The sequence below is a fragment of the Bos taurus genome, chromosome 11 (assembly GCF_002263795.3).
Source record: "Bos taurus isolate L1 Dominette 01449 registration number 42190680 breed Hereford chromosome 11, ARS-UCD2.0, whole genome shotgun sequence".
NCBI lineage: Eukaryota > Metazoa > Chordata > Mammalia > Artiodactyla > Bovidae > Bos > Bos taurus.
The window spans coordinates 97,908,208-97,931,989 of NC_037338.1; the positions used below are offsets into that span (position 1 = coordinate 97,908,208).

Sequence of the window (23,782 nt, forward strand, 5' to 3'; positions counted from 1 at the left end):
GCTAGTCATTGTGGTGGAAGGTCGGGTTCAACTAGACCCAACCTAAAGGGGCCCCTACGACTCACTTGAAGGGTCGGGGTCACTTCTATGTTTTTTTTTTTTTTTCCTTTGGGGGAGTTCTGTTTTTGTTTTTTGCAGGAATTTGTTTGTTTGTTTGTTCAGATATTTATCCAGGGTATGTCTAGGGAGGGATCTCTTTTCTGGGATCTGGGACACACTCCTTGGGAAGATGCCCTTCCCTAGGTCAGCTCTCTGTCCTCAGGCCCCCACATCTGTATGTCCTTTCTATCCTTTAGAACTGAGGAGAGTGGCTAAGGCAGGGACCTTCCTGTTTCTATCTCACATACCACTGGTTCCTCTGGGGTCTCCCATGGGAACCCAAGGATAATTGATAATTACAAAGTAAGCCTGTACTAGAGTATTATTTTTTAAAGCACTTTTTTGCCCTTAATTATTTGTATGACTAATGCTTCTGTTGACTGTTTCTGCCGACTTGTACACATCATGATATTGGGGACCATGCCTGACTATATGCCTGTGTCTAGAATGTGGGATGTGTGAAAGTCACTCAGTGGTGTCCGACTCTTTGCTACCCCATGGACTATAGTCCATGGAATTCTCCAGGCCAGAATACTGGAGTGGGTAGCCTTTCCCTTCTCCAGGGGATCTTCCCAACCCAGGGATCAACCCCAGGTCTCCCACATTGCAGGCGGATTCTTTACCCATTGCAGCATTCTTTACCAACTGAGCTATCAGGGAAACCCAGAATATGGGAAGCACTCAGTAATATTTGTAGCATGAATGCCCTTTCATGCTGGACGTCGCTGAGTGGGCTAATCTCTAAAGCGCGTCACCCTGTGCGCTCACAGCGTCCTCTCCCCACGGCTACCTGCCACCTTCCTTCTTGCTCCCCACCACTTCCGATCTGTCAGCAGATGTGCTTCCGGGCCCCTTCAGCTTCTCTCTTCCCAGAGGGTGAAAAGTACCCTCTGATGATGTAGCCAGGAATGAATGTCTCAGTAAGGGTAGTGTTCCCAGGTGGCTCGGTGGTAAAAGAACCCACCTGCCAATGCAGGAGGTGCAGGAGATGCCAGTTTGACTCCTGGATTGAGAAGAACCCCTCGAGAAAATGGCAACCCACTCCAGTATTCTTGCCTAGAGAAGCCCATGGACAGAGGAGCCTGGCAGACTCCAGTCTATGGGGTTGCAAAGAGTCAGACACGACTGAGCAACTGAATTTGTAAGGGCAGCGTTGGCCCCAAACCCTGGTAGAACGGCAGTGCCCTGTAAAGAAGAGGAGAAGGCAAGACTGAGAAAAGCTGGTGCTGCAGAACCAACCAGAGTAGAAGTCTGGGTCTCATAGAGGTGACCAAGAGCCCAGAGTCATGGGGTCGGGTTTTTCGAATCATTTCCCAAGGGTGTTGAGTCTGGCAGGCAGGAGAGAGGCAGCACACAGAGAGTAGATGTGGGTGGGCTTTCCAGTCTAATGCCTGACCCCAGCCAGTGGCAGCCGCGTTCCCCTCCAATCTCCCTTCCCACCCAGCAGGCAATCCCAGAACTAGGAAAGGCATGGCTACTTCCAGCGCCCCCTGCTGGTGGGGGCAAGTGCTTCGCGTGCCCGGGTAAGATTGGCTCACTGGCTTTGTTGGGGTAGCGCCCCCTACAGACACATACCGTGGCCCAGGACTGGGAAGGGCCTGGCTGGCCCTGGACCTGGCTGGGCCGAGGTGGATCATATACACAGGGTGACCTGGAGAAAGGCACCATAGAGACAGCCCCCAAGGTGGAGCCACGGGAACTCCTGCTCCCTGAATGCTGTTTCCCAGGACAGGCCTACAGGACTCACATCCTCACATCTCCATCCTTATGAAAGGCAGGGAGAGATCCAAACACCTGGGCTTGAAAACCCCAAATAAATTCTTAGTCAGATGCCTCCTTTCTTCCCAAGGGGCCCAAGGAGAGTCTTTCGGTATTTCATTTCAGCAGAATCAGAAAAGAATTTGCTTTCAGAGAGCAAAAATCAGTTTGGATATAGCCAGCCCTCCGCAAATCTGTTGCTCCTTTCCCAGAGAATGCAGGGATTGGTGATTGAGGTTTACAGTGTCGTGTTTTGTTACACAGTTTCCATTGAGTAATGACTGAATCTGACAGCTTTGCCTCTGCCTCCATGATTTTTTTGTTTTGTTTTGTTTTTTTATACTTAAAGACTAGGTGAAGTGTGGTCACAGATGCTGTGAGCGCATTTGGGGAAGTGGAAAATACTTCGGTGATTGAGGCAGCCGTCCGTGAGCTCACTCTCTGGCCGGGATCCTGGCGGCCTCGGACGTCCAGGGAGCTTTTCCGTGCACAGTAGCGCAAGTCCCTGAGCCAGGGTTGGAAAGACAAGCTGGAGAGTGTTTTGCTTGGCACGTGGGCAGCCTCGGTTCTACCCAACATGAGGCAGGTTTCCGAGGCTTTCACTGGGGGAATCATCTTGCATTTCCTTTTGGTGACGTTAACTACTCTGGAAACCCTTTCCAGTCCTGAGAAATACGGGTATTTAGCTTGGAGACACCAGAACTACAGGGCTGACCTTAATAGGGTGGCTGTGGAGTGGGTGCTTGGCAGCCACAGCCACTCCCATCCACCAAGCAGTGGGATAGTGGTGGCTGGAATGAAGAGCCACGTATGTGCAGATAAAGACTGGGCATCCTGTTTGGTCATCCCCTACTCTGTGCTGCACCCCGAGAAGGCAGAGATGGGAAAGACAGGACCCTGGCCCTTGAAGAGTGTGTGATAGATGCCGTAATGGCGGGAAGGGTGCCGAGTCTGAGAGTCTAAGAGAAGCCCGCTAACAGCCAGGAAAGGAGGCCGAGTGGGCCAGGGGAGTCCAGGGCTCTGCCAAGCTCAGAGGCACGAGGCAGAGGGCTGGTCCCGGGAATTGCAAGGGGCCGGTGCCCAGCTGGAGGATCCCGTGAGTGAAGGGTGGAAGGGGAGGCCAGAGACACAGGCGAGGGATGGACCCCAGGAGCCATGAACACCTACCCACTGTAGCAGGAGAGTCCTTGGGTAATTTTAACTTGGAGAAGGGCATGGTATGATGGGGTTTTAGAAAATCACAGGGCAGAATGGATTGGAGGTGGAGACCAGTGGTAATAAAGAAGTGTGAGCGATGGCCTAGAGACAGATTGCCGGCAGTCAGTAAAGGTTTGTGGCCTTTATATCGAAAACTGAAGACAGGGTCTTCAACAGGAGCCTAGAATGCTTGAGAAACCTTTGGGTCTACTATTACATCCCTTCTCTGGCCAAAAATGTGTTTGCTTTTTTGAGGAAAGAGAGAGACAGTGATCTTGTTCTTTTCTACTTCCAAAAGCAGTACATTTTCATAGCTAAAGACCAAAAAAATATATAATTGTATAAAACAGAAAATAACCCTAAAATTCAATCTCTGAAGATGGTTGCCATTAACAGGACAAAATATTCTCTCTATCATATGTGTGTGTATGTATAGTCACTCATACCATATTTTTTTCACTTAAAAACACCTTATGGGTATCATTACATGTCAGTGCTTAGAAATAGATATTTAATCTTTTTAATAGCTACATAATATTCCCCTGCATGCACACATATATTCATTCATTCATCTAAACCATGAAATCTTTTATAATTATAAATAACAATGGTGCAGTGACTATTCCTTGTTTATATTTGCCAACTTGTAGGAGTATTGGTCAGAGAAGGCAATGGCACCCCACTCCAGTACTCCTGCCTGGAAAATCCCATGGACGGAGGAGCCTGGTGGGCTGAAGTCCATGGGGTCGCTGAGGGTCGGACATGACTGAGCGACTTCACTTTCACTTTTCACTTTCATGCATTGGAGAAGGAAATGGCAACCCACTCCAGTGTTCTTGCCTGGAGAATCCCAGGGATGGGGAGGCCTGGTGGGCTGCCGTCTATGGGTCACACAGAGTCGGACACGACTGAAGTGACTTAGCAGCAGGAGTATTGGTATAGAATAAATTTCTGGAAGTGGAATTACTGTATCCTAGAAAATACATATTTGAAATTTTTGATAAATACTGCCACATTCTCCTCCCCAAAGTTTCTATCACTTTACAACCTTATTTCTATTCCAAAGTTTCTATCACAATTACAACCTTATTGAAGAGTGACTATTTCCATGCACTCTGGCCAGCATTAAGTAGTACCAATCTTTCACCTGGATAAATGGAGAAAAAAATTCTTGTTTTAATGTGTACTTCCTCGATCACTAATGAGGCCTGAGCATCTTTCACGTCTTTACTAACCATCTTCTATAACATTGTTTGCCTTTATTGTGAGAGCTCTTGATATTTTGACTATTGACTGTCTTATAAATTGAAAATATTTTGCCTACTTTCAGCCTTGCATATGATCTGGTTTTTTGATCATCCCAAGTGTGCATGTGTATGTGTGTGTGTGTGTATTTAATGTAGTACAATATGTCAGTCTTTTATGGCTTTTGGGTTGCATGTCACACTTAAGCCTTCGTATACCCCAAGATTATAAAAAATTCTCTTTTGTTTTAGCACTCTTCTTAACTATTTAGATTTCAATCCTAATCATCTGGAATTTATTATATTTTAAGAAATGAAGTAGACAATCAGCTTTACATTTTCCTAAATGAATAATCAGTTTTCCTAGTACCATTTATCAAAGGACCCATCCCTTCCCTATTGACTTAATATGTTTGTTGTTCAGTCACTTAAGTTGTGTCTGAGTCTTTGTGACCTCGTGGACTGCAATTCACCAGGCTTCCCTGTCCTTCACTATTTCCCTAATTTTGCTCAAACTCATGTCCATTGAGTCGGTAATGCCATCTGATCATCTCATCCTCTGTTGTCCCCTTGTCCTCTTGCCTTCAATCTTTCCCAGCATGAGACTTCTTTACTAATGAGTCAGTTCTTCACATCAGGTGGCCAAAGTATCGCAGCTTCAACTTCAGCATCATTCCTTCCAATGAATATTCAGGGTTGATTTCCTTTAGAATTGACTGGTTTGATCTCCTTGCTGTCCAAGGGACTCTCAAGAGTCTTCTCCATCTCCACAACTTGAAAGCATCCATTCTTCAGTGCTCAGTATTCTTTATGGTCCAACTCTCAGATCCATACATGGCTACTGGAAAAACCATAGCTTTGACTATATGAAACTTTGTTGGCAAGTGATGTCTCTGCTTTTTAATTCATTGTCTAGGTTTGACATAACTTTTCTTCCAAGGGGCAGCATCTTTTAATTTCATGGCTGCAGTCACTGTCTGCAGTGATTTTAGAGCCCAAGAAAAGAAAATCTGTCACTGTTTCCACTTTTTCTCCTCTATTTGCCATGAAGTGATGGGACCAGATGCCATGATCTTAGGTTTTTGAATGTTGAGTTTTAAGCCAGCTTTTTCACTCTCCCCTTTCACCTTCATCTTGAGGCTCTTTAGTTCCTCTTCACTTTCTGCCATTAGAGTGGTTTCACCTGAACATCTAAGGTTGTTGGTATTTCTCCCGATAATCTTGATTCCAGCTTGTGATTCATCCAGCCTGGCTTTTTGCATGATGTATGCTGCATATAAGTTAAATAAGCAGGGTGACAATATACAGCCTTGACATACTTCTTCCCCAATTTGGAACCAGTTTGTTATTCCATGTCCAGTTTTAACTGTTGCTTCTTGACCTGCATAGAGGTTTCTCAGGAGGCAGGTAAGGTGATCTGGTATTCCCATCTCTTGAAGAATTTTCCAGTTTGCTGTGAGCCACACAGTCAAAGGTTTAGTGTAGTCAGTGAAGCAGAAGTAGATGTTTTTCTGTAATTCCTTTGCTTTTTCTATGAACCAGTTTATGTTGGCAATCTCATCTCTGGTTCTTCTGCCTTTTCTAAACCCAGCTTATATGTCTGGAAGTTCTCGGTTCATGTACTGCTGAAGCTTGGCTTGAAGGATTTTGAGCATTACTTTGCTAGCATGTGAAATAAGTGCAATGGTACGGTAATTTGAACGTTCTTTGGCTTTGTTCTTCTTTGGGATTAGAATGAAAACTGACCTTTTCCAATCCTATGACCACTGCTGAGTTTTCCCAATTTGCTGGCATATTGAGTGAAGCATTTTAACAGCATCATCTTTTAGGATTTGAAATAGCTCAGGTGGAATTCTGTCACCTCCACTAGCTTTGTTTGTAATAATGCTTCCTAAGGCCCACTTGACTTCACACTCCAGGATGTCCAGCTCTAGGTGACTGACCACACCATTGTGGTTATATGAGTCATTAAGACCTTTTTCATATAGTTCTTCTGTGTATTCGTGCCACCTCTTCTGCTTCTATTAGGTCCTTACCATTTCTGTCCTTAAATGTTACATAGTTTTTCTACCAAATAAGTTTTATTCATATTGGTCTTACACATGTTTTTTTAAGTTTACTCCCAGGAATTTTATAGTTTTATTTTTATGCTAAATCACTTTTTTTTAAACCATTTTCTAGCTGATGATTGCTGATACAAGAATATTAGTGACTTATATAATAGATGGGGAAACAGTGGAAACAGTGTCAGACTTTATTTTTTTGGGCTCCAAAATCACTACAGATGGTGACTGCAGCCATGAAATTAAAAGACGCTTACTCCTTGGAAGGAAAGTTATGACCAACCTAGATAGCATATTCAAAAGCAGAGACATTACTTGGCCAACAAAGGTCCGTCTAGTCAAGGCTATGGTTTTTCCTGTGGTCATGTATGGATGTGAGAGTTGGACTGTGAAGAAGGCTGAGCGCTGAAGAATTGATGCCTTTGAACTGTGGTGTTGGAGAAGACTCTTGAGAGTCCCTTGGACTGCAAGGAGATCCAACCAGTCCATTCTGAAGGAGATCAGCCCTGGGATTTCTTTGGAAGGAATAATGTTAAAGCTGAAACTCCAGTACTTTGGCCACCTCATGCGAAAAGTTGACTCATTGGAAAAGACTCTGATGCTGGGAGGGATTGGGGGCAGGAGGAGAAGGGGACGACAGAGGATGAGATGGCTGGATGGCATTGCCGACTCGATGGACATGAGTCTGGGTGAACTCCGGGAGTTGGTGATGGACAGGGAGGCTTGGCGTGCTGTGATTCATGGGGTTGCAAAGAGTCAGACACGACTGAGCGACTGAACTGAACTGATGTATATCTATTTTGAACTTAATTGTTATTTAGTTGTAATATTTTTTAATTGACTTTCCTGGATTACTTAATTACATAACTGATTTGATGATTAATTATATAGCCTAAAAGTGATGACAGTGTTTTGTGTGTCTTTAATATATACGCCACATTTATTTGTCTTATCTCATTGATTTGTTCATCCAGAATAGTGTTAAATGACAGCAAGATGACAAGTATTCTTGTGTTAGTGTTTCTACCATGTATCTTTATCATATTAAGGAAGTCTGTTCCTAGCTCAGTGCTTTATCAGGAATAGATATTGAAATTGTCAGTGACTTTTCAGCATCTCTCAAGATTACTTGTTGAAATATCATTGCAATCCTGTAGTAAACCTATTTGCTTTATTGTTCTTCGATATACTGCTAATTTGATTTGCTACTATTATTATTTAAAACTCTGGTAAGTTGTACTTGCCAGCATTTTATTTGGATCTTTATTAATGATATTGGCCTCTTTTTTTATTCCATCTCTGCCAGGTTTTGGTATCATGGTTATACTCAAGCCATAAAAAGAACTGAAAATATTTCTGACTTTTTCTGTGCTCTGGAACAGTTTAAATAACATTCAGTTTTTCTTTCAAGGTTTAATGGATGGGTTCCATGAAACCATTTGGATGTTGTACTTTTTAATCATGGTCTCTTTCTTAATCTTGTCAATATTTTTCTCTTTGTTTGGTTAGTTGAGGGGTTTTGCCTCTTGTTGAGGCAATTTTGGGAAAATAGATTTTCCTAGTAACCACACGTTTCAACTCCATGTTCAAATACATTGGCATGAAAATCGCACATACTACTATTTTAACATCTTCTCCATATTTAAAATCATATCCCTTCTCACATCCCTATCATTGCACATCCATGTTTTTTTCCTTTCTTTTTTCCCTCCATCATGCATACCAAATGACTGTCTACTTTATTGACTTTATCACAGAACCAACTTGCAGTTTTATTTATCACTCTACAGGACTTTTTTTTTAATTCATTATTTCTGATTTTATATTTTTAATTGCTTTCTTCTACTTTCTTTTGCTTTGTCTTATTCTTCCTAGTTCTCTATAATGAACAGTAAATTCATTTTTTAATACTTCTTCATTATTAATAGAAGCATTTGAGACTATGAATTTTTATCTGAGTTAGGTGATTTGACTGCATCCTATCTGTAGACAGTTTGTGATTATAATTTTTTATGAATTATTTGCAGTGTTTCTTTTCCTTTCCCAAATGGTTCACTTTTAAATTTTGTTTCTACCCCCGGAGCAAGGGATGGAATGAAATTGCCCCAGGCTTACCATGTGAGTCACAAGTATGGGAGGTATGGTTTCCACAAAGGAAAGGTGAAGGCTGTTTCCCGAAGAACTGGGAATAGGTGTCAGGCAGACAGACATGCCAGTTTCTTCTCTACTGCCGGTAGGGTTGCTGGAGGGTTAAATGAGATAGTACCTGTAGTTTACTTAGCACTGTGTCCAGCACAAAACCAACTGAATAATAATCACCAGGATAATGCCCTCTGTCCTGCCCTCCTTTACTGCTGGTCAGAATCCCAGCACATGGCACGCAATCCCGCAGCTCTCCAGAACCTTTGCAAACAGTAGGTCATCCCATTGTCCCTGCAGATCACCAGGTAGTCCCCAGGGCAGGGGGGGGCTGTGGTTGTGCCCTCACTGGACTTCGAGCCACAGGTACTTCTGCAGGGGCTATAAGGCTGTGCTCGCATGCCTTTGTGATGCACAAGCCCCAACACCAAGAAAAGCACACGAGGCCACGCACTCCTCTAAGAAACATGGTCTCTGACCACCTGACACGAACCACCTGGCCCTACCCCTTTTCTGCAGACCCAGGAAACATTTGTCTTCATGTCAGCCAGCTTCCAACACCTTTCACTTGAGGAATATTCTTTCCATGAGGATTTGTTCTGAAGTCCATGTTTTACAGGGTTGATACTAATTAGTGGGCCCTAATTAACACTCAGAGTCTTCTCCATCAGATAGGGATCCTAAGCCGCCCGCTGAGATCTCCTTTTGCAGTTGATGGCATTGCTTTGGGCTCTCTTTAAAAAACAACAACAACAACAACCAAAAACTCTAATGAGCTGCTGCTCTGTTATTTCATTTGAAATTTATCAGGACAGTTTATGTGATCAAACCACGCAAGTATAGTTCTGGGTGCCAGCACTCTTCATTTCTGAAGTTTGAAAGTGCTTTTCAAAGCAGAGCAGGAGAACATGGAAAAAAGTCTTTCATCTGAAACTTTGAAAGAGAGAGAGAGCGAAAATGGAAAGCATAAGATGGAAATGTGGCGTATTTTTATGCTGCGGAGGGTTTTTTTCCCCTCAACGCAGCAGAATTTTCCTCATTAAATAGATAGCTGTGTGAGAAAAACCAAAACCAGACTCGGGATGGAAGAGAGACGGGTGGCGATGGAAGGAACAAGAGAGCAGTGACTTTCTGGGCTGGTGGTGAAGCCCGGTGCCAGCCTCGGGCTTTGGCTCTGGGAGGCTGGGAGCACCCAGCTCCGAGCAGGCTCCACGCCACCGAGCCTGGTGTCCGTCAGCCTGAGAGAAGGGTCTGTTCAGGAGAGCACCTCCTTTGTCAGCATGACACCCCCGCTTCAGGGCCGGGGCGTCTTGTGGACACCCCCGGTGGGGGAGCCTGGATTCACCCTCAGGAAGAAGGTTTGGCCACACGCCCCTGGGATTGGGACCAGTCCAGCTGGGGAGACGTCCACAGGAGAGCCAGCCAAGGGCTGTTCACCCCGGCCCCCGGGGCCGTCTGCCTCACCACAGCAGGCTGGTTGGCACCCCTGTTGCAGCCACCGCAGTGTCACCAGGCCCTGGGTGGGGCATGGCAGAGGGAACAGAACATGTTCTGGGTAACTGTGCATCTCCCAGGAGGTCGAGTCTGCAGACAGGCAAGCCACAGGGTGGATACTGGCTGCCAGTGGTATCCTTGGGTGGGCGGCAGGCCACAAGAGGGGTCCTCACAGCGCCAGCTCTGACTCTGGGACCCTCGTCCCTGTGCCAGCCAATGCCTCCCAGCTTTCAGCATCCATATCCCAAAGCTTTATGGGGTCAGGCGGCCTGAATTCAGATCCTAATTCCCGCCACTTGTAAGCTGTGTGGTCTTGGACAAGTCACTTTTGCTCTCAAAGCTTCCATTCCCTTATCTGTAAAATGAAGAAATGAGTACACCTATTGTGCCCTGCCAGCTGCTGTGAGGTTGCAGTGGAACAAGCAAAGCCGGCCCTTTCCTGTCGCAGATGGTGGCTGTTACCCTTGTGGTTGTTCCTCCAGCGCGTCTGTACCTCCCAAGGGTGGCTAGCCTCCCCCCTGCCCGGCACCATTCAGCCTCATGGCTGCCAGGACCAGTGGCTGATCCAGTAACTGTCCATCTTAACAAGGTCAACAACACAGTGTCCTCTGCCGCCGTAATGCTGTGTAAATAGGAAAGGAGCTGAGACAGCCCAGCTGTGCTGTCCCAGTCGAGACAATAGCTCCCAGAGCTGGCCGCCTGAGGTGGGTGGCCACACGCGGTCAGCATCTGGGCGCCATCCACGGTTCATGGCAAACCCAGCTGGGCGCATCTCACCCACTCCAAGTGGGGCCTTGCCGTGGAGACAGGCTCAGCTTCAAGGGCACCTCAGTGGTCCAACCCGGAGCTGAGAGGCTCTGACAGCCACTGTCATTGCCCCCCGTCACCGTCAGGGAGGTGGAAAGGCTTCCCTGAGGCCACCCAGCTGGTTGGTGGCAGGGCCAGGCTTCCCAGTCTCCTGGCTCTGAGCCTCACACTCTCCACTTCCACCACAGCTGCATGTCACGTGGCAGAGCTGGCTGGGCCCTCAGCCTGTAGTGGGGCCACCGGCGATGGGACCTAAGACAGATGTGCCACCACGGGAGGAGTGGACAACACGGCCACCCTGTAGCGGTCAGTCCTCCTGGAGAATGTTGACTACAAGGGGGATACCGGGCAGGGAGAGCCATGGCCAGGTTGCCTCTGGGTTCAGCTGTGCCCTGTCCTGCCTCGCCTGCTGCCGGGCTCCAGAGGACCTGGGCTGGGGTCAGAGAATGACTGACAGTATGGCCACCTGCACCGACTGACGTGTGTTCGAATCCTGCCTCTGCCACTTCCCAGCTGTGTGGCCTCAGACAAGCAGTGCCGTGCTCTCAGCTCGTTTCTTCCTCTGTAGAAATAGAGTGAGTGAAGCAAAGTTGCTCCGTCGTGTCCGACTCTTTGTGACCCCATGGACTGTAGCCTACCAGCCTCCTCCGTCCATGGGATTCTCCAGGCAAGAGTACTAGAGTGGGCTGCCATTTCCTTCCCCCAAGGGATCTTCCCGACCCAGGGATAGAACCCAGGTCTCCCACGTTGCAGGCAGATGCTTTACCGTCTAAGCCACCAAGGAAAGATATAAATAAAGCCTCCCTGAAAACAGAATGGTTATTACAAATCAACCAACAGGGCTAAGCTCTTAGTTTAGGAGCTGGCACATAGTGAGTGCTCAGACTCAGATTATAATCATCACTTGACTCCCAGTGTCTCTTTCTTAGCTCCCAAATGAGGATAAGAATGTACTTCATAAGGTTATCTTGTGGACTGAAGTAGGCTTGCATTCATACCTTCCTTCTTTCAGCTGATGTTCACCAGGCAGCTCCTCTGTGCTCTGTTCCAGCTGCTGGGACTTGAGCTCGTGGAGCAAGACATTTCCTCTTCGGAAAGGTTTACATAAAGTCTGAAGCGGGCATCAGACAGCAGATACAGGAACAGTCCCAATAAGTATCTAATTGCGGTGAGCACTGGCCCAGTCCAAGTGGGCGGGGCTATTCTGATGATTTCATCACAGTTTAGGCTTTTAAATATTGCCAGTTATGGACTGATGACAATACTGAGAATTTTCCTGGACTTACGCAGTATTAACTGTAGATTTCCTGCTTGGAAGCAGTTTTTGTTGCGGCAGTGATGAGCCGTTTAGATGCAGACTGTCAGGTGGTGCCGAGGTTTGGGGTCTGGTCAGGGGGCCTCCTTTGGGAGGTCCTCTCCACCTCACGTGTGGTGGCCTCGGCCTGGACTGGGGGAACGGATATGTTTCGTGGAGTGGGGTAAGGAACAACTGTACAGTGGGGTTTGCTCCTGTGAAGTAATGAGCTCTCCTTGCCCCCAGGAGACAGGCAGGGGCTGGGCGGAGATGGTGTTCAGCTTCTCCTCGCCTCTGTTTGCAGAGCCAAGACCTGAGAGGATGCAGAGAAGCCAGCCCTGGTCCTCACAGGGTGGCGGAGGGCGAGCCTTCCCTGTGAGGGTGTTATTCAAGAAAGGGTGACTAATTCCGTGACCAGTGAGTGAGTTGGAATAGGCGCTGGAGCCAGAGAGACCTGGGTTCGAATCCAACACACTCCTGAGGCCTTAGGCCAATTTCTTAATCTCCCTGAACTTTACTTTGCTACTCAACCCTCACCACGGGGTCGATGGGAAGATCACAGGAGATGAGGAGGTTCCCGTCTTGTAGCAGATTCCTAGGAAGCATCGTTCCTCTCCTGTCTCCCATATCCTGCTCCTCAGGGCCTTGCTCCTGAGCCGAGGTTCACTCTGCAGCTCAGAGCCAGTGGGTTTGGTCTGCACAGCATGTCCCTTATCCCCTCACCTCCTGCTCAGCACTAGGGGATGCTTTCTGTTGTGGTTCAAGCCTTAATGGAATTTTCAGGATTGCCATTGCCAAATCCTTGGGGAGGTAACCAACTTAGATTTTCAAACGGGAAGAGGGAAAACACAGTAAGAGAAATCATGAACCTGTGAAGTTAAACCTTCCGAACTTGGAGCTTCGATACAAGGGAGATGATTTCTACTTTTTTTAAATTTTGGAAACATGGTGCCACTAGAAAGAAAGGAAGTGGAAACGACTCCTAGGAGAAGTACTAGCATATGTTTCTGTGATTTAACAGTTTCCCGTAAAAAACGTGTAGCTATTTTAAAAGCAGACGAGTGACTCATGGTATCCAGCAGCAGCAGTCCATATGATGGCAGGAAGCATGTTCTCTGGGGAGGCAGGCGTGGGTTCAGCTCCCACCCCTATCGCTTACCAGCTGTGTGACCTGGAGCAAGTTATACATGCTCTCTGCATTTCCTTTTCCTCCTCTGTGAAATGGGTTTTATAAACACAAATGACACAGTGAATGTAAAAATCAGTGCAGTGCTGTCCAGCCATGCAGAAAACCCACAACTTGCCTATTAAATACCTGGTTAGTTACATTTGTTGCAATTCTTAGTAGTTTAATAGGAAACTTCTAAGGCTATAAATTTTCCTCTGATTACCACTTTGGTCTGATCTCTTAAATTTTGTCACATAGTGTTCTTATTGTCATTGCATAGTCTTTGCATAAAGTTTTTATTTTAGATTTCTCATTTTTTCTGTGCGAGTTCCTTATGAGTGTGTGTTTAACAAATGGTTAGATTTTTTTCTATATTTTTTATTAAATCCTAGATGTAAGGTCAAAGAGAACATATTATGGCATTTATATTTTGGAACGTATTAAGCTTTTATTTTTAATAGACTAGCATATAATCAGTGTTTATAAGCATTCCATGAGTATTTTAAAATAATTGTCTTTTTATTTATATAACACCAAGCTTTTAATTGTTACTTCAGTTCAGTTCAGTTGCTTAGTCGTGTCCGACTCTTTGTGACCCCATGAATCACAGCCAAGCCTCCCTGTCCATCACCAATTCCCGGAGTTCACTCAGACTCACGTCCATCGAGTCGGCAATGCCATCCAGCCATCTCATCCTCTGTCGTCCTCTTCTCCTCCTGCCCCCAATCCCTCCCAGCATCAGAGTCTTTTCCAATGAGTCAACTCTTAACATGAGGTGGCCAAAGTACTGGAGTTTCAGCTTTAGCATCATTCCTTCCAAAGAAATCTCAGGGCTGATCTCCTTCAGAATGGACTGGTTGGATCTCCTTGCAGTCCAGGGGACTCTCAAGAGTCTTCTCCAACACCACAGTTCAAAAGCATCAATTCTTCGACGCTCAGCTTTCTTCACAGTCCAACTCTCACATCCATACATGACTACTGGAAAAACCATAGCCTTGACTAGATGGACCTTTGTTGGCAAAGTAATGTCTCTGCTTTTGAATATGCTATCTAGGTTGGTCATAACTTTCCTTCTAAGGAGTAAGTGTCTTTTAATTTCATGGCTGCGGTCACCATCTGTAGTGATTTTGGAGCCCCCCAAAATAAGTCTGACACTGTTTCCCCATCTATTTGCCATGAAGTGATGGGACCAGATGCCATGATCTTCTTTTTCTGAATGTTGAGCTTTAAGCCAACTTTTTCACTCACCACTTTCACTTTCATCAAGAGGCTTTTGAGTTCCTCTTCACTTTCTGCCATAAGGGTGGTGTCATCTGCATATCTGAGGTTATTGATATTTCTTCCGGCAATCTTGATTCCAGCTTGTGCTTCTTCCAGCCCAGCATTACTTAGATACGTTCATGTAGAACACATACATACATATATCTATAGATACATGTATATGTATATATTTTTGTATGTACATACATATGTGCACACACGCACACACACATTCTGGAAAAGACATACCAAAAGCCACCTCTATAGTTGTGGCTTTGTTGAATCCACTTTTGATTTTTGGCACTTTTTTGCTTTGTATATTTTGGTGCAGTATCACTTTGTGCATAGAAGATAGTAATCATTAGCTCTTCTCAATCGCCTATGCCTTTAATTAATATCAGCCATTCCTCTTTGCCTCATTCAGTGTGTTCTGCCTTCAGTTCTGCTTTGCATCAGCACTTGTGCACTTCACCAGTGTTATGGGTTTAGTGGCAGTACTCTGGAAGGGGGCTGCTGGAAGGCCATGCCACCGGTTGTCCACGCACACCTCGAGATTCTGAAGTGTGGCCCTCAGCAAGCCAGTCAGCTGGACCACGCTGCACAGCCAGTCCTCTTCGCCCGTCTCTGGTTAGTCAGCTTGCCCCCAGTTCCCCTTGGGGTGATTCCCTGAGGCTGTGCTGAGGCTCCCTACTGGCCTATCACAGCAATGTTTCCACATCACATGTTATTTTCTTATTAAGCACCCTTAGCAGGAGAATTCTCTGTCTAGCCTTACTTCTTTGTACCAAGGACTATTGCTTTTTTGATTTCTTCTTTTGTTCCTTTATTTATGATTTGGGGGTGGGGTGTGTGTGTGTGCACGTAAGGAAAGATAGAGAAACAAACAGACTAACAGTTAAGTGAATAAATGAAAACCTGAATTCAAACAGTGTTCTCATGGGTATGACACCTTAGACCTAGTAAACAGCAGTGGTTGGTAAAACACAAGTATTCATTCATCCCTTTCGTGTCCTGTTATTTTCCAGCTGGGTTACAGGGACTAACCCTTGTTGCTGGAAGAGTGTAGGAACTCAAAATGCTAAAATCTTGCCAGCATTCATTTTGGTTGTTGCTCAGATGTTTGATTTACGGTTGAGCAGTTTATGTGAACAGTTAGTAGTCGGGATTGGAATTGAAGTCCAAATCATATTGCAGTTTTCCATAATCACCGTGTACCTTCTAGCAGAGCAGTTCTGTTCTGTGCCATTCTGATAAATGAACACCTTCCATCATTAAATATCTTCTTTGATTTTAGGCATCTATCTTCTGGATTTAATCTACATTGATTCTGCGTATCCTGCCTCAGGCAGCATCATGGAAAACGAACAAAGATCCAATCAGATGAACAATATTCTCCGAATAATTGCTGACTTACAAGTTTCCTGCAGCTACGGTTAGTCCCCCTGGTTGTTGGGATTGTGAAATCTTTTGGGTGCAGCACATTATCAGTGAGAAAGTTCTAGAGACCAGGTAGTCCCCACCCAAGGCTCTTCGTTTTGATATCCTGAGCATCAAATGCGTGCTGGATCCATTGCAAGCATGTTTGATCGTCAAAGACTGTGCAGACTAGACGTTACCATCCCTGTATCACAGATGGGGAAACCGAGGCTGAGCATACTGTGGTCACCTGTCTAAGGGCACACACCTAGTCAGTGGCAGAGCCAGGTCTCATCGATGAAGAGCTCTGTGGGCAGCTCCTGGGTGGCTCTCCTCCAAGCAGATTCTGGGGCTCCTCTATCATGTGGTTCCACCATGTCCCACGGTGCCAAGTCCTCCACGGAACTCTGCATCCAGCTGGCAGATGCAGAAGAAGAGAGAATCATGTAAGAATGGGACTTCTGGGTCAGACTTGCACATGGCACTCATTGCTTCTGTCCAGTGAAGGTAGGAATGCAACATAGCTGTGGGCCTAGAGGGAAAAGAGCATTGACTTGGTCAACAACTAGCCAGGCTCTCCCACAGGTGACCAAATCCAAAGGGTGACCCTGATGATGTGCATCTGAGATGGATGGAGGAGATATTGATGGAGACGCCGATGGGCCAGCCACGTGGACACTGGGGAATAGGCTCAGCCAGGAGTCAGGTACCCAGGTCCTCCAGGAATGGGCCTGAGTGACCTGGGCACCATGTGGCAGAAGTCACAGGGAAGAGGGGAAGGGTGGTACAGCTGCAGTAATGTGTCTCCGTGGAGCAGAGCTTCACAGGAGGGGGAGGAGTAGAAGTCAGGAAGCAGCAAAGCAGGAGGAGAAGAGACCAACCCTACCTCCAGCACACGGGGTGGGAGAAGCCAGCTGCCTCCACGTGGGAAGGCCACTGTGGGGGGCGGGCACAAAACCCAAAGGTTCGCTCAGGAGTACCCCCTCAACAAACACTGCGGGGCGGGGGAGGGGGAGGCCGCACTTGTAGACCAGCTTTCCTTCTGCACAGAACGCAGGAAAAGGCCTGAGTTCCCAGGGCCCTTTCCACTTCCTGGGGGCTCAGCACTGGTCATGCTGGCCAGCAGAGCAATTACAGGCTTGGCTTCAGCATCAGAAAGATGCGGCTTCATGTCTCAGCCCTGCTTCTTGAAAAGTCTGTCTCCTCTGAGGTTTTCTCATCAGTGACAACAGGGAGGTGTGTGTGCCAGGCCCTCGCCCCAGCCTTTCATCAGAGCTCAGGAAACGCTCACTCTTACCGCTGTTCTGTGTACCTGTATCTTCCCCCTCATCAGCATTGTGAAACAGGGGTTCTTATCCCCATTTCAGAGACCAGAACACATTCAGAAACCGAATGACCCGCTGAGAATCTCTCAGTTACTGGGCAGAGTCATCAGAGGCTCATCTTGGCACCCAGATGCACTGCCAACCCCCTCACCCCTGCCCCAGGAAAGCAGCAGCCCTTCCCCACCCTATTTTCTGCTCCTCTGCAAGGCCTCCTCCACTGCCTCCACCTCCCTCCTCAACCAGTTCTGTCCCAACGGGTGGAGAATGGCAGAGAGGATCAGGGAGGGTGTGGGGACCCCTCAGAAAGAGTGCAGTGACCATGATGGTCTGAGGAGAGCACTTGACATGAATCAGCCTGGGCCAGAGAGACAAACAGTGCAGTGTGGCCGAGGCCACAGGTGACTCGGATCAAAACTTCTCAGTGGAGTGACCTTGCAAGTTATCGTGGCTTCCTCCTCTGTGCAGCTTATTCCTGGAAATGAGGCAGGTACAAAGGTTGAGGCCAGATGGCTTCTAGAAATCACCCAGTGCAGAGCCTGGCACAGAACAGGTGCTCAAGCATCGAGGCCCCTCCCCATCTTCTCAGGATGCAGCAGCCAGGCTCTCAGGCTGCACCCGAGTCTGGGTTTGGGTTGCTCACCAGGCTGAACAGGATCCATTCATTCTTGTCACATGGAGCCAGTGGGGTGGGTGAGGGAGACTGGTCCAGTTATTCCAGTGGAAACCTGTTTGAGGGCACGCATCTGGCTCTGGTCTTTGCTGGAGGCCATCTTTCCCCACCACACCCCCCGCCAAGACCCATCTTTGCTCAGCCAAGGAACCGTGGTGACCTTGGGGTGTGGGGTCTGTGGCCCAGCCATCTGGGGGGCATGCCTCGAGGATCTGTGCCCAGTGCCCAGCCCAGGCCTGGCCCAAGGGATCATCACCAACTGTTGAAAGACTGCCTATATGTCTCAGTCCCGTCTCAGGTGGGGCCCAGAGACAGGGAGAGACAAAGACGGGGAGAGACTGAAGCCTCTGGGTCTTCTTCTCCTGCAGACCACCTCACCACCCTGCCCCACGTGCAGAAGTACCTGAAGTCCGTGCGCTACATTGAAGAGCTCCAGAAGTTCGTGGAGGACGACAACTACAAGTGAGTGCCCGCCCTGCCCCGGCCACCTGTGCAGCAGCATCCATGCCCCCACCCCAGCACGTGAGTGTTCGGGGCCCTTGGACCCCACAGAGCCCAGAGCGGGGCTGCTGAGCGTCTCCTCCCACCCCAGTCCGCCCCCCCTAGGCCCCTCTGGACAGAGGATGGTGTTCCATCAGCTTCTCGGCGTGGCTTTTTCCAGTGGGGAGGGTAAAATTGGGGCTCCACGGCAGTGTGTGGTGCAAGCTTCATGCTCCAGGTTCTCATGACGGACTCCCCACTCAGAGCGCTGAGCGGAAGGGCAGCTTTCTAGACTCATCTCCGCGCTGCCAAACAGAGTTCTCAAGAGCCTGTTCACGGACGAGGCAGCTCCCTGGGGCCCCCACTTGCTGCTGGACTCTCGCCACCTGGCGCTGGTGGAGGCTCCATCTCCATTCCACGCAGCCCATATAGAATACACCCAGTTCCCATGAAGACCCCGGTGGGCCCTCTGGCCTCGTGTCCCACTCACCTGCTCTGGCTTTCAGTTCTCTCTTCATCTGTGGCAGCTGGGAATTTGTCCAGCATTTCTATGTAATTAAAGGGAGAAGAAGGACTTTTCATGCTGAGTCTGTCCACCGTATTTTTTTTTTCCTGCTGAATTGTTATTGGAGTATAGTACCTTTACATGTCCCCCATATTGATTGGACATTCTTGGCTCATTTTGAGCTTGAGGTCATCTCAGAACCTCAGGGCTTTTCACACGGCCTATTATCAAGGCTAGTCTTGGACATCATGTAATTGATTGATTTCCCCCCTTAGCGCCAGCTTTGCATGTGTTCTTTTAAATCTTGTCTTATTGGTTGCGTCCAGTAAAGCGTGCATAATCTCTTTGAATCCTGCTCTCCAATATATTTTTTAATCTTTTCCAGTTTTACATTTAAAAATGAGGTCAGCTTGATGATTTGCTCTTCATCTAAGTGGCTGGAAACTGTGGCCACTAGGGGCACCTTCAGGTTACCCGTTTTCATTCACCAAGCCCTTGGGAATGGCTGTTGAAGTAACACCACCCCCGCCAGCTCTGCGGTAGTGGATTTCAGCCCTGGCCGTGGGCCAGAGATACCCAGGAAGCCTTCTAGCCTCCCAGATGTCTGGGATGGGGCCTGGAAATCTGTATTTGTTTCCAAAGCTCCCCACATGGTCCTCCTAGTGGTTGGCTGTCTTTAGAAATATAGAGGTGATACCTTTAGTTGTTATTGTACAATATTTTGTTAAAATAGAATGTAATACATTTTGATCTGTTACATAATCGTAACAGCAATAGATCAGGGCCAGAGATGACCATTCAAATTATGTTTGCCACAAATTGCTCATTGTTACTGACAAAGCATTTGCTGTTCCTGAAAAGAGTACCCTGGAGTGGGAAATTATTCCCAGTTAGGTTCTGGGATAACATTTTCCATTCGTGTGCCAATAATTTTATTAAAAAGACAGTAGTTTTTCATTAACACTAATATACTTTAAGGAGAAAAATGGTCCATAAATACTTCTAACCATGAGCTAATCCTTGGACAAGCTGCAAATTGTGAGTAATTACGCCTTCCATTCTGAAGGACAATGAACACCCCTAGCACTTAATGCCTGGATTTCACAAAGGCTTTTTGTTGTGGTCCAAGTGGGCACACCCAGGAAGGAAGGCTGTGTTCTTGTCCCGGGCCTAGACCACTGAGGGGGTCCCTTCGTAGGAGGACCCTGGATCGGAGTGGCAAAGGATGCCTGGGGCTTGTGACTCTGCTGGAGGGACCCACACCCCATGGCCCAGTGCACACCCAGCGGCTTGATCCCCATCTCCGAGGACACAGGCTTCCTCTTACCTTGAAGACATTGTGCCAAGGAGCCCAACCAGTGTTTTGTCTTCTTCAGTCTTTCGTCTATTTTACTTTATTTAAGAAAAATTCCCCAAATTCCGGCCACTTGAAAAGCATGACTGTTGGCATTAAATGAGCATTATTCTGAGCCTTCTTCTGTGCATAGAAAGTGCATATATACACATGGAGAAGGATGGATAGATGGATGGATGCAAGAATAGAATTTATTGAAATTGGATTATACTGCACTTGCTATTTTTTAATTAAAACAACTTCAGTTTTACTTTAACCAGAAAAAGGAACTGAAATAAAACATAAGGAATTGCCACTCTTCAGATAAACATTTCTCCACAATAGATATTATTCCCTAAAAGAGCCTTCTAAGATTAACAGAAGAGGTCAGCAAGAACATGACGAGGTTGAAGTCCCTAAGTTCTGTTTTAACTGGATTTCCATGGTGAGCAGGGCCCATTGACTAGGTCATAAAAGATGAGCTCGTTAGCAAGCTCCACCTGCCCCCTTCACCTCTCCTGTACCACCTTCCAACTCCTCCTTAGTTATCTTCTTGTTTCTCCAAGTTTGTAACACACACATCATGTTCAGGAATTATGATTCCTACTCTTTAGGAATCGTTTTAGTTAAACGTTTTCAGTTCTTATCACCTGTCGCTTCTCCATTCCTGGAGTCTTTATTTTAACTCAGTCCCTTATTTAGCTGGGTTTCATTGTGAAGTAGGTTTGCTCAAGTCCTGCACACTCTGATGCACGTCTTTCGTGAAAACATCTGCCTCTAACTTGCTGGGCTCCTTGGTTTCCCTCCCGCAGGACACAGAGAACCTGCCCCACTGCCGTCTGGCACTGGGTGCTGCTATAGACAAGTCTCAAGCCAGTCTAGATTTTTCCTCTTGTAAGTGACTTGTTTTGTCTACCTCGTGGGAAGAATTCCTTAAAGTTCAAAAGCCTCGCAAGGGGAATGCCTCCTAGTGGAGCTTTCCCTGGAACGGCATATGCTCTTTCTTCATCACAGAGGAATTCTTTTGGTTTCTATCTTCGACCACTTCTTCTGCGCCATTTTTTGGCTTTTCTCTCTCCGGCATTCCAGGAATCCATACACTGGATGCTATCTGCCTTTCATCTCCATGGACTTCTTTCTAATGGCTGTAATTTCCATCTCTTTCATCCTCAGTCACTGGGGTTGATCTGTTTCTCCTTTGGTATCCCTTCAGTCCTCTTGTTTCTGCCCTTGGTTTGTTCCCTGGGGTCTCCAGTCTCCCCTTTCATCTTTTGTGTTCCCATCTCAGTTTCCAGGTTTGGTTCTATACAACCCAGAGTCTCAAGCACCTGGGGGGATTTCCCCGTGTCCCCTGGGGCTGCCCTCTGGGCCAAGCGATCTGGACAGTGCTCTCTTCTCCCTCTGTCCCCTTTTTCTGTGAGGATGTTTGAGTTGGCCCCACTGTTTCTTTCTGTTTTGCTCCCACGTGAGAGGCTTCCTCTGGCTAGTCCACGGCTCTGATGGAAGGAGGTGCCGTCTGGTTCTGCTGCGCTGTGTGGGATGGGCTGGTTTTCCTTCCGCTGTGCTGAGAGGCACAGGGGTTCTCATTCTCTGCCCTCTGTGTGGCCTGGGGGCACTCAGGGCTCCAGCTCCTTGGAGGCAGGGAGCAAGCCATCTGTTCTAGAGAAGGGGACTCTGTTAAAAGGCCTTCATCAGTGTTTCCTCCATCTAATAGGGGGCTGAATCCCATTCCAGAAAGGGATACCCTCAGGTTTCAGATGATGCACCCCCACCTCCCCCGCCGCACCATGGAGACTTCATTTCCATCAGAGCATCCCCCATGCCGTCCACCCACCACCCCATCCGTGTCTCTCCCAAATCTGGAGCCGTTCAGACCCCCTGAGAAGTCCGAGGTCAGGATGGGAGCTGGGCCACACGATGGCTCTTGTTCAGCTACACGATCCACTTTTTCTTTCCCTGGCTACAAGTTCTTGAAGTTCATGCCCCCTCCCTTGTTAAGCAGCAGCTGGGGAGCTCTTTTACTCCTGAGTGTTTGTAATTGTTTATTGGTCTTGTTGGGTGAGGGAAACTCTGGCATCCAGTTTCACTCTGTCATTTTCAGCCAGAAGTTTCTTAATCGATGCTTTAAAGAAAAACAATAATAACTACTATGTCATGCCTCTCTGGAGGCATCTGAGAATGCAGTGTAATGATTAAACCCCCTGGCTTGGGGTCAGACAGCCCCGATCCCCTGCTCGGCCAATTGTTAGCCCCGCACATCTGGGGGGAGCTGTGTGACCTCGCTGCCCCTCACTTTTTTCATCTACAGGATGGGAATGGTGTTCCTAGTTCATAGTGTTGTCTTGAGCAGGAACACATCTGTGCCCGGCAATAAGGGGCCATGATTGCACTATTTACTGTGTCTTCCCTAGCCATCATTTCTTGGTCATGGAAATCCCCCGGGGACCTTGGAAAGCTGTGTCTGTGATCTGGAGCAGACCTCAGAGCACTGCTGGCTCCATGACGAATAGCCCTTAGCAGCAGTCCAGTTTCCCAGTTCCCAGCTTGCACATGTCCAGTTCCCCCTCTGACACCCTAGAGCCCATCTAATCCTTTGAAAATCTTTGTTTTCAGACTGTCACTCCGAATTGAACCAGGAAGCAGCTCCCCGAGACTAGTCTCTTCCAAGGAAGATCTTGCAGGTATCGTAGCCCCTAGGGTGGGGGCAGACTCACCAATGGCCCAGATGTGGCTGCCAGGGTTGGCCTTGCCTGTGGAGCCAAAGACCAGAGTCCAGTTTGCTGGCTGGCAGCCTCAGCATCCCTGCTCACAGCCGCCTCCCCCACCCCACGCAGCCTGCCCAGGCTTCTGATCACACTGGGTTCCTATAGGGCACCTCTGGGCTGGGGGTTCCCTGGGAGAGTCTGAGACCCAACAGAGGCAAGATCAGAGCCCAAGCTGGGGGCCTGCACTGGGTGGAGAAACCCAGGACACTCTCCAGGTCACCTGGATGCTTGTCATCAGGCCTCCCACCCAGGCTTGGGGTAACAAGCCCCAGAGGGGTGCACAGGTTGCCTGGGGCGTTTGGTCCCACCACACACACAGGGCTCACCTTCCTGGGGCATCAGTGTTATTCCCATATTTGGGATGCATGTGGCGTCCCGTAGAGATAAGAGGCCCAGGCTCTGAAGTCAAACTCGAGCTGTGCTGCTTCCAGCCCTGTCACCGTACCTCTCCGATCCTCAGTGGCCTCATCCACAAAGTGGAGGTGGAACCAGCTCTCACCTTGAGGGCTGGGCCACTCACGCTTTTAAAGCACTCTGCCCACGTGTACGCGATGTTGGCTGCTTCAGAGTTGTCTCGCGACAGTTTCCTTTTGGTTGTTGTTCAGTCGCTAAGTCGTGTCCGACTCTTGCTGGGGCTGCTCTCTGCTGCTGTTCCGGGCAGGATCAGATTGCAGGCTGGGGTCCAATCGTACTTCCTCCTCCTGGTGTGAGCTTATGTGACACTCACCTGGGTGCCAGGCCGCTACAGTCTTGGACAAGCAACTT

At 47.8% G+C, this 23,782-nt stretch overlaps 1 protein-coding gene across 14 annotated transcripts in view; it reads left to right on the top strand.

The window, feature by feature from the left end:
* Window positions 1–23,782, top strand: part of RALGPS1 (Ral GEF with PH domain and SH3 binding motif 1) — a 302,633-nt gene that overhangs the window by 231,962 nt on the left and 46,889 nt on the right. For all 14 annotated transcript variants that reach the window (XM_024999173.2, XM_024999164.2, XM_059891505.1 and 11 more), the window contains 3 exons: window positions 15,818–15,955; window positions 18,303–18,396; window positions 22,866–22,933. In XM_024999173.2, the coding sequence (XP_024854941.1) occupies window positions 15,818–15,955; window positions 18,303–18,396; window positions 22,866–22,933 (300 nt within the window). The remainder of the gene's footprint in view (window positions 1–15,817; window positions 15,956–18,302; window positions 18,397–22,865; window positions 22,934–23,782) is intronic.